At 40.6% G+C, this 13,270-nt stretch overlaps 1 protein-coding gene across 2 annotated transcripts in view; it reads left to right on the top strand.

Annotated features, from left to right (window-relative positions):
• Positions 1–395: 395 nt before the first annotated feature.
• The window catches only part of mov10a (Mov10 RISC complex RNA helicase a), an 18,605-nt gene continuing 5,730 nt past the window's right edge, over positions 396–13,270 (top strand). The window contains exons 1-15 of one of the 2 annotated variants that reach the window (XM_040007028.1): positions 396–1,020; positions 1,101–1,206; positions 1,346–1,521; positions 7,144–7,385; positions 7,491–7,737; positions 7,890–8,027; positions 8,138–8,300; positions 8,642–8,793; positions 8,870–9,040; positions 9,643–9,790; positions 11,331–11,492; positions 11,723–11,826; positions 11,961–12,058; positions 12,828–12,926; positions 13,111–13,216. In XM_040007028.1, the coding sequence (XP_039862962.1) occupies positions 899–1,020; positions 1,101–1,206; positions 1,346–1,521; positions 7,144–7,385; positions 7,491–7,737; positions 7,890–8,027; positions 8,138–8,300; positions 8,642–8,793; positions 8,870–9,040; positions 9,643–9,790; positions 11,331–11,492; positions 11,723–11,826; positions 11,961–12,058; positions 12,828–12,926; positions 13,111–13,216 (2,234 nt within the window). In that variant the 5' untranslated portion in view covers positions 396–898. The remainder of the gene's footprint in view (positions 1,021–1,100; positions 1,207–1,345; positions 1,522–7,143; positions 7,386–7,490; positions 7,738–7,889; positions 8,028–8,137; positions 8,301–8,641; positions 8,794–8,869; positions 9,041–9,642; positions 9,791–11,330; positions 11,493–11,722; positions 11,827–11,960; positions 12,059–12,827; positions 12,927–13,110; positions 13,217–13,270) is intronic. The other variant, XM_040007021.1, reaches the window with a different exon arrangement.

Raw genomic sequence — 13,270 nt, 5'->3', positions numbered from 1 at the left:
AAGCTTTTTGTCTTTAGCCGCGTCACCTCATTATTTTTTGTCGAAATAAGGAAAAATAGTACAGCACGGACATTTACTATTATGCAATAAAAAGATATGATCAAAGGCGAGCTTTCAAGCAGTGGTGTGGTGGCCGTGTGTAGATGCAAAACTATTGAAAATAGTGGATGTAACAAAGTTAGCCAAACGAAAAAAACGATGAAATTTTTTTTCTCCACCTCCCAGCTGTAATCCTTATTATGAACGTAACTTATCCTAAAAGAAAGATATTTATTTATTTAAATGTTGCTGTTTGAAATCGACGGAAACACGTCGTATCACGGGACAAACGCCACACGTAGGTTATATAATCCAGCCCAGGGACTGCCGAGCAATTACAGCTCTGAGGCAGCTCTCGCAAGCTACTTGTCATTCAGCCCATAAATAAAAATGATAATTTATGCACTTTATTTTAATATTTAGAAACCGAACACTCCCCCCTAAATCATTTTATTTTCGAGCCACAGGATGAAGGATTTTGTTCTGTGCGGGAGTATTTTCATTCCACTTGCGTAGCGCATTTACAGATGATCCCTGACTGGGACAGTTGGCGAGCGTTGACAAAAACCGGGCTTTGCGCTAAATGCGCACAGTAGTAGATTTTATGCATTAGTTAGTAAACATTTTAAACCAGAGTATGAACAAGAAATCGTTGCTAAACTTCCAAACACCGTTAATTTGTGCATAGATTGCGCAAAAAATACACAGCACGTGGAAATTTCTTCCCTGTTGAGGCACATTTGCACCCAGCAGTCACATTAATACTCGAGGAAACAGAAGCGTTCGTTTCCAGCAGATGAACTTCCTCACTTTCTGTTAGTCGGCAGTCAGTGACAGCGGCCTGAAAAAGCACCTCGACATGCCGTCGCTTAAAGACTCGCTTGAATCCGGACTGGACTTCATTGAATTTCTGGGAGACAGGGTATCCGGCATCAGCAAAAAGGAACTTAAAGACATCTACAACTCCGAATTCAGGGGCAGGTAGGCTGCATTTAAACACCGTGTGTCCCACGCACCCGGTCTGGTTTGTGTCCAACAGCCTCTTTCTCCTGTGTTCGCAGAGAAGGAATAAAAGATCCAAACTTTTCCAATGTTTTCTTTGCGCTTGTGAAATTCAACAAAGCCCAGATAAGGCAGGGACAAGTCTACATTAATGCCAGACCTCAGGTAAGATATGGTCAGTGAGTACAAGTTTCCCTGTGCCATATATTAGTCAGTGCTATGATGGGATGAGTTTGGGTATGTTTTGTTCCCATTCCTGGAAAATGGAGAATCAGAACAGGGAACTGTGCTGTTATTTTTGTAGTTTCGCGTGTACTGTGACCAATGGAGGAGGCCCCGGGCCGCTCAGCCACAGGATCTGGGCTCTGGCCCTCAGATGCCAGCTGGGACACCTGCTGGCTCCTCCACCCCTGTGGCACCTGTGCTGACCCCAAAGAAAAAACTTGCATCAGAAATCCTTCGCAAGTTGAAGGTGAACAGGTAAAATGCATTTTGAGTTAGTATTACATGTTTCTCTATCCCATCATCGCTGCAAAGGTTTTTTTCTAATTCTCAGACCCGCCCTCATAAATGGGAATTAGCTTTTTCATGTAGGAGCATGATATAACAACAATAAAGCAGGGTGTTGCCGCACAAAAGACTACGTGAGAATAAAGCAAGAGAGGAGCAGGGCGTGTTCGTTTAGTTGGTTTATATGACGTGAAGATTCGGAAGAAACGTCATGTTGCATAAAAAGTTTCACCTGTCCATTTTCTTCCACTTATCCAATTCAGGGTTATCCGAATTGGATAAGTGGCAGCTGGAGCGTGTCCCAACTGCCATAGAGTGAGAGGCAAGGTACACCCTGGGCAGGTTCCCAGTCTGTCAGAGGGCTAACACAGAGGGACAGAGAAGTATTTGCATGCACATTCACACTCACACCTATGGGTAATTTAAAATCACCAGTTAAACTAACTCCACTAAATCCATGTCTTTGGACTGTGGGAGGAAGAGCCCATGCAGACACGGGGAGAACATGCAAACTCCACAAGGAGAGGCCCTGACCATATAGTGGATTTTAATCCAGGGCCTTCTAGGAATAGTACTTACGTGTGTGTGTGTAATTCTACATGTTCTTCCCATGACTGTGGGTTTTCTTTCATAGACAAAAGACACCCAGGTGTGGGTTCTAAACCACTCTTAGGTGTAAGTGGAGCACATATTTTTGCTAGTGTGTCTGTAAATATTGCCAGCTGGCAAATGATAATATATGGGACAGATAAGACCGATTACTAGGGTTTTATATCGGCCAGTGATGGTTAATAAAATATAATTACTCACCAACCATTTTGTTAGCCACACCTTGCTAGACCGCTTTTTGTCTTAGTTTTTAATCACACATATTCAGCAACTTTAGTCCATGTTGACATGACAGCATTGCACAGTTGCTGCTTATCTCTGATGTGAATCTCCCATTCTACTACATGCCAAAGGTACCCCATTGGGTTGACATCTGATGACTGGACGCTATTTGAGTACCATGAACTCACTGTAATGTTTAAGAAACCAGTTTGAGATGAGTTAAGCTTTATGAAATAGTGCATTATCCAGCTGGAAGCAACCATCACTATGGTCATAGTGGGAGTGACATGGTCAGCACCAATACTCAGGTAGTATACAGTGGAAATGCCCCCAAAGTATCAAGATACCCAAACGAGAAGAAGAACAAAATAAACATTGGTTTTTTTTCTGTTCTCTGGGGTGTCTAATATATGAAAGGGATATAAAAAATATTTACTGCAAAAGTGTTGAAATTCACAGATATTTTGATATCCTCCATACAGGGAGTGCAGAATTATTAGGCAAATGAGTATTTTGTCCACATCATCCTCTTCATGCATGTTGTCTTACTCAAAGCTGTATAGGCTCGAAAGCCTACTACCAATTAAGCATATTAGGTGATGTGCATCTCTGTAATGAGAAGGGGTGTGGTCTAATGACATCAACACCCTATATCAGGTGTGCATAATTATTAGGAAACGTCCTTTCCTTTGGCAAAATGGGTCAAAAGAAGGACTTGACAGGCTCAGAAAAGTCAAAAATAGTGAGATATCTTGCAGAGGGATGCAGCAGTCTCAAAATTGCAAAGCTTCTGAAGCGTGATCATCGAACAATCAAGCGTTTCATTCAAAATAGTCAACAGGGTCGCAAGAAGCGTGTGGAAAAACCAAGGCGCAAAATAACTGCCCATGAACTGAGAAAAGTCAAGCGTGCAGCTGCCAAGATGCCACTTGCCACCAGTTTGGCCATATTTCAGAGCTGCAACATCACTGGAGTGCCCAAAAGCACAAGGTGTGCAATACTCAGAGACATGGCCAAGGTAAGAAAGGCTGAAAGACGACCACCACTGAACAAGACACACAAGCTGAAACGTCAAGACTGGGCCAAGAAATATCTCAAGACTGGTTTTTCTAAGGTTTTATGGACTGATGAAATGAGAGTGAGTCTTGATGGGCCAGATGGATGGGCCCGTGGCTGGATTGGTAAAGGGCAGAGAGCTCCAGTCCGACTCAGACGCCAGCAAGGTGGAGGTGGAGTACTGGTTTGGGCTGGTATCATCAAAGATGAGCTTGTGGGGCCTTTTCGGGTTGAGGATGGAGTCAAGCTCAACTCCCAGTCCTACTGCCAGTTTCTGGAAGACACCTTCTTCAAGCAGTGGTACAGGAAGAAGTCTGCATCCTTCAAAAACATGATTTTCATGCAGGACAATGCTCCATCACACGCGTCCAAGTACTCCACAGCGTGGCTGGCAAGAAAGGGTATAAAAGAAGAAAAACTAATGACATGGCCACCTTGTTCACCTGATCTGAACCCCATTGAGAACCTGTGGTCCATCATCAAATGTGAGATTTACAAGGAGGGAAAACAGTACACCTCTCTGAACAGTGTCTGGGAGGCTGTGGTTGCTGCTGCACGCAATGTTGATGGTGAACAGATCAAAACACTGACAGAATCCATGGATGGCAGGCTTTTGAGTGTCCTTGCAAAGAAAGGTGGCTATATTGGTCGCTGATTTGTTTTTGTTTTGTTTTTGAATGTCAGAAATGTATATTTGTGAATGTGGAGATGTTATATTGGTGTCACTGGTAAAAATAAATAATTGAAATGGGTATATATTTGTTTTTTGTTAAGTTGCCTAATAATTATGCACAGTAATAGTCACCTGCACACACAGATATCCCCCTAAAATAGCTAAAACTAAAAACAAACTAAAAACTACTTCCAAAAACATTCAGCTTTGATATTAATGAGTTTTTTGGGTTCATTGAGAACATGGTTGTTGTTCAATAATAAAATTATTCCTCAAAAATACAACTGGCCTAATAATTCTGCACTCCCTGTATATTAAAAAAAAAAACACAAAATAATGCCAAGCTGAACAACTTGTGACATACTTTTTTTTTTTTTTTAATGCAAATTAGCTTGAAGACATGAATGTTGTGGCTTGTTGGGAAGCATCCAGTTAGTTCTGATCATGAACACAGATTAGTTTTGCAGGACAAAAATATAGACATATTAAAAACACAAAAGTAGCTGACATAAAACAAATACATGGTAAAGTCAAATGTAATTTGCTGTTAGATGATGTCCAAGAGAAATATCCCATTAAAAGCGTGACTTGGCAGTAATGAGATGGGAAATGTCAAGACATCTGTAAAGATTGTGGCTCATGGGGATGGGTCAGTTTACACTTTGTGTTGTAATGGCTTGAAATTATCAAATTACCCTCAGCCAGTCGGACTCTGCTTTCATATTATTATAGCTTATATAATGGCAATATATAGCTTTGCAAAAGATGTTTTGATAATATTTTATCGAATAGAATGCCTTTATTGTCATTGTACGTGCACATTGAAATTATTGGTGTTCCATGCCAACTGTGCAGGAATAAAATATCATTAGTAAGACAGCACCCCTTTCACACCTGTGCATTTTATCGTTTTTAATATAAAACAGTGACTATAGCCGATTAAAATACTGGATTTAGTGCAGTCAGACCTTTACAACAAACCATATGTGAGGTTTCTGCGACAATCACAGCAAAAACTATTACCAAATATATTAAGCACATCGTCATTCGGTTTTTAACTATGGGATATCACAATATCTGTAAATTTAACCACTTTTTATGGAAGAATCTCTTTCATTATTATTATAGACTTTATAGAATATAAAAAATGTTGATGTACTTTGATTTATCTTCAGTAGGGGTATCTCAGTATTTTAGAGGCATTTCCACTGTGCCAAGTTAGTGCAAAGAAAATCTCCCCTGTGCCATTACATATAAACAACCAGCCTGAACTGTTGATAAAAGATAGGATAGATCTCTGCTTTCATGCTGTTTTTGCCAAATTCTGAGCCTAGTGTCTGAATGTCACAACAGAAGTGGAGATTCCTCAATTCAGGCAATGTTTTTCAAATCGTCTGTAGTTCAGTTTCAGTATTAAGTGATTGTTTGAGTTGCTTTTACGTTTCTCTATCAGCTTATAGTCTGGCCATCTCCAGTGACCTCTGGCATCAGCGGGGCATTTTTGCCCAGAGAACTGAAGCTCACTGGATATTTGATCTTTTCTAGACCATTATCTGCAAATCCCAGAGATAGCAGTGTAGAAATATCCCAGAAGATCAGCATTTTCTAAACCTAACCGTGCCACATTCAGAGTCACTGAAAGCACCTTTCTGACCTGTTTTGATGCTCAGTTTGAACCTTAGCGGATGATCTTGACCGTATCTACATGCCAAAATGTATTGAGTATCTATCATGTAATTGGTTCATTTAAGATTTTAATGTATCTCTTATTGCATCAGCATGAATAAATATAAGCTGATGATCGCTACCTTTTAGGATAACTTGGTGTCAAGAATCAGCTTAAAGTTCAGAAGAATAACCTTGAATTAAAGTAAGATGCTTGCTAACACTAATCAGCTGCCTTGGCTCATACAGGAAAAGGAAAAAAAAAACAAAAACAAAACATAAGAAACTACAAGCAGAGTGGGAGGGGCCTTAACAAAAGAAATGATGTTGCACAGTTTGTCCATTAGAGAGCACTAACAAGTTAATTTTTCAACATCTGTTTCAGAATGGTTCTTGTCATAAAAGCAAATAAGAGGCCATGTTAAGACTCGGGGTGCGTTTGCCTGTCAGTGATGTGCAAGCGCAGATTATTGATAAGGGTGTAATGTGCTTGTGTTTATGTCACAATTCTTCATTTTTAAGTGACCAAGAGTGGTTTAACAAGCACTTCAGATACAGATACACAAGTTAAAACAAAGTAATTTTATCATGACATTAAAACATTTAGAAACTTGCAGATTTTGTATTTGATTGGTAACCTGTGGAGTGAGGCCAGTGCAGGGGAGAGCTGCTTTCTCTTCTTGGTATGACTCAGGAGTCTCTCTGCTTCACTTTAAACCACCTGCAGATGAGACAAAGACTAACTCAAAGAAAACAAGACATGAGCTAAAAAAAAACCTTCATGGTATTCCTGAGAACTGGCTTTATCAGGAGGGTTGTTTTTTTTTTAGAACTGATAATCAGCACTTTGTTTTATGACATACAAGTCAAAGGAAAAAGATAGAAGATGATGATGAGATGAGAAGCGATAAACTGATTCCAACTGTGGTAATTTTCCAGAACTGTAAAACCTGTCTGTGAGTTACACTTTTGTTGTTTCGTGATCCTTTTTTAACTTCCCTGCATAAATATAGTCCTGTGCAACTTTTTAACTGCACAGCAGTTTTAATCTGAGTCAGTGGTGAAGTATTCCTGTGTAAACTGAATCGTTGCCAGTTTGGGTGTCAGTGATTTACTGATATCACTCAGTCACAAAGATCATATAGTCCATGATATGAATCCACTATGAAGGTAAAAAGGCTTCTTTTCAGGAGCATCTGATGGTTTTTTTTATTACCTTCTACCTGTTTAATAGCAGACAGTCATTGGATAAGTGGGTTTGATGAAACGTTACGTTTTATTTACCAAATACACTGGTTTTTCAGTGATTCGGCACAATCTTGTCTTGTCGTTGTTAAAATTGCAGCCTGATCTTGCTTCACCTGCAGGAAAGAGCATACGGCTGATAAGGGCGGCATCGAGATCACATCAGACCCCGTGGAGACCGGTGGGAAGGTTCAGTTCGCTGTGGATCGCCTGCGGGAGCCGTTCGTTGTCAGGTTCCACATTGTCAATAAAGGCACTGACAACGTCCACTTGACGTACTACACTGCCCTGCACAGGATCCGCTGTTTCACTCTAGAGGATAAGAGGAGAGTGACCAGAGCATCTCCGCTGTTCCTCTGTCCTGGTGAGACACTGAGGACTTCTTCTCTGCCTTTAGAAATGAGAGAAATAAACTAGCTAATGTTCACAAATTCTTCCTTTTTTTTCTTTCGTTTTTTTTTCCCTCCAGGAGAGAGCTATGAAGTTGAGGTTAAGTACATTCTGAACCACTATGGATATTTCCCTGCCACAATGTATTTCGAGTTCTGCCCAGATTTGCCTGGATCGGTGCCCTTCTGCATTGTCAGGGAGATAGAAGCTGCAGCCCAGACTCCACTGGCTGTGGAGCTAGGGCCTGTGGCTCCTTATAAACCATTTCGGGTGGCTGCTTACAAGCCTGTTGACACCATTATAGTAGATGGAGTACCACCTGACAGGTAATGCATTTCAAAACTGATTGTAAAAATTACTTTGAAGCATTTTTGCTCACTTGGACTTTAGATCAACAAGTTGTCCCTGAGGGTTTAGCGACCTTGTGTCTTCTGAAACTGATCACAGCCATATGGTGTTTTGTTTTCTTCTTCTGCAGTTCTTTTGTGCCTTTGAAGATGGCAGTGAAATTAGGAGACTACAAGTATCATAATGACCTGAAGGATTTGGCTAGACGAAGGATGGAAGACTCAGAGTACCTCTCTCCAACTGCCAAACAGAAACTTGCATCAGTGAAGTGAGCAAATCACCCAATTCATTACAACCAGCTATGCATTTTCTGTGATGAGTATTTTATAGAACTAACCCAATGTTAAATGCACCGTTTACCTCTGCATTGACATCCAGGGGTCTCCTCAGTTGTCCCTTAAAGATGAAGAACTACTCGCATCGGTTTCACCTCCTGCTGCACCTTGAAGAGATACAGATGGAGGTTGACATCCGAAAGTATGATCTCCTCAATCAAACCATGACTCAAGACCAAGGCAACAGAAAACTCCTGAAACTCAGAGTAAAGAGATTTTAATTAGAACACCGTCTGCTACGCTCTGTGTTTGCAGTGGTTCTATTTTTGCTGGAGCAGCTGGCATCTCTGAAGCATTGAATTCACTTGTAAATTGTGCTTCTAGGCAGTAAACTTCAGAATGCATTTTATTTGTTTGGGACCTTGTATTCTTAATGAAGGAGCTAGATGACCTTCCTCCCGTTTTACTTGTACAGATGATTATACGATCTAGTTCTCATACACAGATTTGTTTAATTAGCTTGTCATATCTACCCATCTGAATCACCTGCAGACTTGTAGTTTTTTTAAAAACATATCAATGGCCCAACATCGATGTTGTCCGACAGGTTCCTGGTGTCGCTGAGAATCGGCCATCTGTGCTTCGAGGAGATTGTCTGAGAGTATCCAAATCTGAGGACACCGTCCAGCCCATTACTGTGTATACCGGATATGTTCACAGAGTAGAACTGGACAGTGTGAAGCTGGGTTTCTCAAAAAAGTATGAGCTAGAATAATGATATGTTGAGTAAGAACCCACAATGAGAAACTTGTTGCTTACTTTTCAATCATTTCAGGTTGTTGCAGATCTTTATCAGCAATATGAAGTTTAATGTGGAGTTTACTCTCAACCGGTACCCTTTGAAGCTACAACACAGGGCTGTAGACCTGGCAGTAAAACATCAACTTGAGGAGGTGCTGTTTCCATCGGGTGCAGCAGTGGCTAGTGTGCCCATGCCTAAACTCAGGTCCGGTGCCTATTTGTATGCACTGCATCATCTATAAATGCAACACTTAACCACATTTAATGACAATAGTGATAATAACTTTATTTGTATAGCACCTTTAAAAGTTACAAAGTGCTTCACAGTTTTGGATCAAAACACAAAAGTGAAGATAAGGGTAGATCCTCAGAAATGCTAACGCATGGTCTTTCATTAATACATACACACTCCTGTACATATATATTAAAGGAAAAACAGACCACAAATAATGAAGAGACCAGCTGCATTAATAAGGTCTCAGTAATCTGCAATATTTGCGAGAGCTTGGCCATGTAGGGTTTTATGTTACGGATACATTGAATTGTACTGTGTCCTACTGTATATTCTGCCTGGTACTGGTGGTAGGAGAACAGTGAGCTTCTGAAAATGAGAGTGTGGCCTCAGCAGCATTTCTCTGTTGTTTTCCTGGGCATTTAGCCACTATGTTGCATTAACAGGAGGGATTACTGCTCTTTGGTTTAATGCCATAAACCAAATGGGCACAAGGTGCATAACAGGTTTTTAAACACACATTTACACACCTTTTATGCTAAGTGTAAAAAATCCATTTCTACATCTCTTTCCAGGATGTTTAATCGACAGCTGGAAAACAACCCGGAGCAACATGCTGCAGTCCAGCGCATTGTGGCTGGATCCTCGAAACCAGCTCCTCATCTTGTGTTTGGGCCTCCTGGAACTGGAAAGACAATCACTGTGGTTGAAGCAATCAATCAGGTATAAAGTTACATGCAGTTAAGATCTGTATGAATGAGATCTTCAGAGATTAATCAGATATCTTACTTGTGAGTTGCCAGAAAACATATTCGTTCTTCATTGGCTGTTACATTGTAACAAATTTAAAGCTGTTGGATTTTGAACAAGACATTTGATATTGTTACTTTGAGTAGAATCTTTGATATTTACTTTATTATTCCATCCATTTATTTTCTTGATTCCTGGTCCAGTTCAGGACCACTGGAGGCCTAGAGCCCATCCCAACGGTCATAGACACACCCTGGACAGGTTGCCAGTGCAGGACTGGCAGATTATTCAGAATCAAACGAATCTTTTGCTAATCCATAGTTTAAGTTGGTGTTTTATTTTATTTTTTTTCTCACAGGTCTAAATTGGGTAAAAGGTTGATGGGTGGTTCTTTGGCGTTTTTCTACTCTGAGCACTTAATGTGCTTTATATAACTTGCCTCATGCCCCCATTCACACATTTATGCTAAGTGCTTTTCTGTCTAATATTCACACTTCATGAACAATCACATTCAGTATCTTGGCCTACTTTGGGTTGCAGCCAGGGATCAAACCATCAAACCATGAGCCTTCCAGTTAACAGGTGACCTGCTCTACCCCGCAACCCTGCGTCTATACAAGTAACTTACACAAGTAAGATTTCTCTTTGCAAGACAGATTTTGCATAGGAATCAGCATGTGTTGGCATGTTTGTAAGGTGATTCCCAGATATCTCGCTGTATATTAGAAACACACTAAGAGATTTTCTTTTCTTTTTTTTTTTTTTTTGAACCAGTTGCTTATTTGCTCTCGAGTATTATGAGTATTAGTACTTTCAATTTAGAGATTTTACATTGCCAACAAATGTCGCAGTTGGCACAGTTGCTTTACAGCAAGGACGGTCCTGGAGTAGGCATGTTCTGTCCATGCTTGCCTGGGTTCTCTCTGGATACTCCAGCTTCCTCCCACAGTCCAACAACATGTGAGTTGGATTAATTGGTGATTTTTAAATTGTCCACATGGGTGAATATTAGTATGAACAGTTGTTTATCTCTCTGTGTTGGGCCTGCAAAAGACTGGTAAACTGTACAAGGTGTAAGCTGCTTTTCGTTCTGTGACAACTAGGATGCGCTTCAGCCCCACGGTGACTCTGAACTGGATAAATGGTGGGAAATTTTGGAATTGATTCACTTCAGGAAACACTAAAACAAACTGGAAACCAAACTTTAACATAAAAGGCTTGCAAAATTCAACAATGCTATAATTTGTGATGTTATCTGTGATGTTGTAACTGTTTCTCAGAAATTTGTACTTACTATAGGACGAATACTGTGGCTGTATGTCCTTGGTGCAATGTACTTTGAATTCTGTGCACATCTGCCAGGTTAGGTGCCTTTCTGAAATAAGTGACAGCCGCAGACCGGGTCCTGCTGGGTGTGAGGCAAAGGCCTGTGGCTCCCTATAAACCATGTTATGTCTTCGCACACAAGCCTGTTATTATTAAGTAATTACTTTTATTTTGCTCGTCTTGTCAGGTCAGCAAGGCAGATCCATCAGCCCACATCCTCGCCTGTGCACCTTCAAACAGTGCATGCGACCTGCTCTGTGAGAGACTACAAGTAAACATGGATTCTCATCAGATTTACCGCGTGTACGCCAACAGCCGAGACCCAAACAGCGTTCCCAAGAGTCTGCTGGTGAGCTACATATGGACTAATTGTGTATCCATATGTATACACAGCCCATAATGTTTAAGAATTACATGTGAAATAGAGTGCCATTGCATTCTCTTGTCTCAGCAAGCCCCATAAATATGCCCGCATTTTCACTAGATTCCTCATGATCACACTGAGGAATCAGTGATTGTAATCACTATGGGAAAGCTGAACAAAAGGTTACGTTCTCATATTTTTTTTGGTTCTTTCAGAAATACTGTAACTGGGACGAGAGCAAAGACAGCTTTGTGCCTCCACAGAAAGAGGTTACGATGAAGTACAAAGTCGTAGTTACAACTATGGTCACAGCTGGCAGGTAAGAGCCAGTGTGTGGCATGTAAAGTGTCCATTATGATGTGTTTTTAAACACTCTTTGACATCTGGCACATTTTTCGTGTTATGAGCCATGCGGCACTTGATTATGCTGCTGTGTGTTTGTGTCTTTGTGAGGCTTGTGTCTGGAGGGATCCCAGTTGGCCATTTTTCGCATGTGTTTGTGGATGAAGGAGGCCAAGCTGTAGAGCCAGAGTGTGTCATTGCTATTGCAGGTAAACTATGAATGTCTGAACTACATGTTTTTCATCATGATGTCCTTCACCATGCACACTAAGCAAATATGTAGGACTGCCTTCATTCATTTGCACGTTAAAATTAGAAACATTCAGATCTGTGAGTGATACTGAAAGGCTTCACTCTCAGACTGCAAAATGGGAGTTTTCCTTCCCGCTGTTGCCATGTGCTTGCTCATAGGGGGCTTTGTGATTGTCACCTCAAGGTGCTTACGATATAAAGCGCCTTGTGGGGACTTTTGTCGAATTGGCGCTACATAAATAAAGTCTTTTGTGAAACCTTCAAGAATCTGAAATTCTTACATCCAACTTCCTGTTAAATAGGTTTTTTTCCATTAAATCTGGTATTAATGCAGTACATGAACCTTTCATATATACACTTATCTGATTACAGAACTTTATCCACACCCAGCTGCTTTATACATGTGCCTTCTCTGAAAGCACACAGCTTTCAGTGTGACATTCATCAGTACAGACAGAATATAATTAGCATTTGTAGAAATTTTGTTTTCTCCAAAGCTAGCTAAAGGCTGTAAAATAAATAAATAAATAAATAAAATGTATGGGTTAAGACTTTTACAGCTTACAAATTCTGCATATATGTGACCTTAAGTCAGAGCAGTAGTAAATTAATTTGTTCTTACACATTACACTTCCTCAGTAAATCGGTTCTCGTGATTAAAGGTCATAACTTGCAAGTGCTGAAATTGATGCACCTTGTTACAGACTCATTTATGTTGTTTCACAGGTCTGCTCGATGCAGAGAAAGGTCAGCTGGTACTGGCAGGAGATCCTAAGCAGCTGGGACCAATCCTTCGATCTCCTTTTGCAATAGAACATGGACTCGGTAAGTCCAGTGGTCTCATTTTCTTTTCTTTCTGATCAGATGGCGTTAGTTGCATCACTGTGTATCCCTGGCAGTTTTCACTGGTAATAGTTTAAGGATCAAATGAATGCTTAGTGCTGCTTCAGTTATTTGAGTTTTTCTCAGATTAACATGAATTCAAATCTGTATCATGAATGCTTTCTAGGGCTTTCTCTACTGGAGAGGCTGATGAGACATAATTCGTTATATCAGAAAAATACAGACGGGCATTTTGACACTCGCTTTGTCACCAAACTGCTGCGAAACTACAGGTGGGTCTCTCAGCTATTGCTTGTCAAAGCCATTTTTTACTTGTGCTGCTGTGT

The sequence above is a fragment of the Simochromis diagramma genome, unplaced genomic scaffold, assembly GCF_900408965.1.
Source record: "Simochromis diagramma unplaced genomic scaffold, fSimDia1.1 OVJJ01000320.1, whole genome shotgun sequence".
Lineage (NCBI taxonomy): Eukaryota > Metazoa > Chordata > Actinopteri > Cichliformes > Cichlidae > Simochromis > Simochromis diagramma.
The sequence above is the reverse complement of the archived record's forward strand: the minus strand, read 5'-3'. Positions and strand labels throughout refer to the sequence as shown.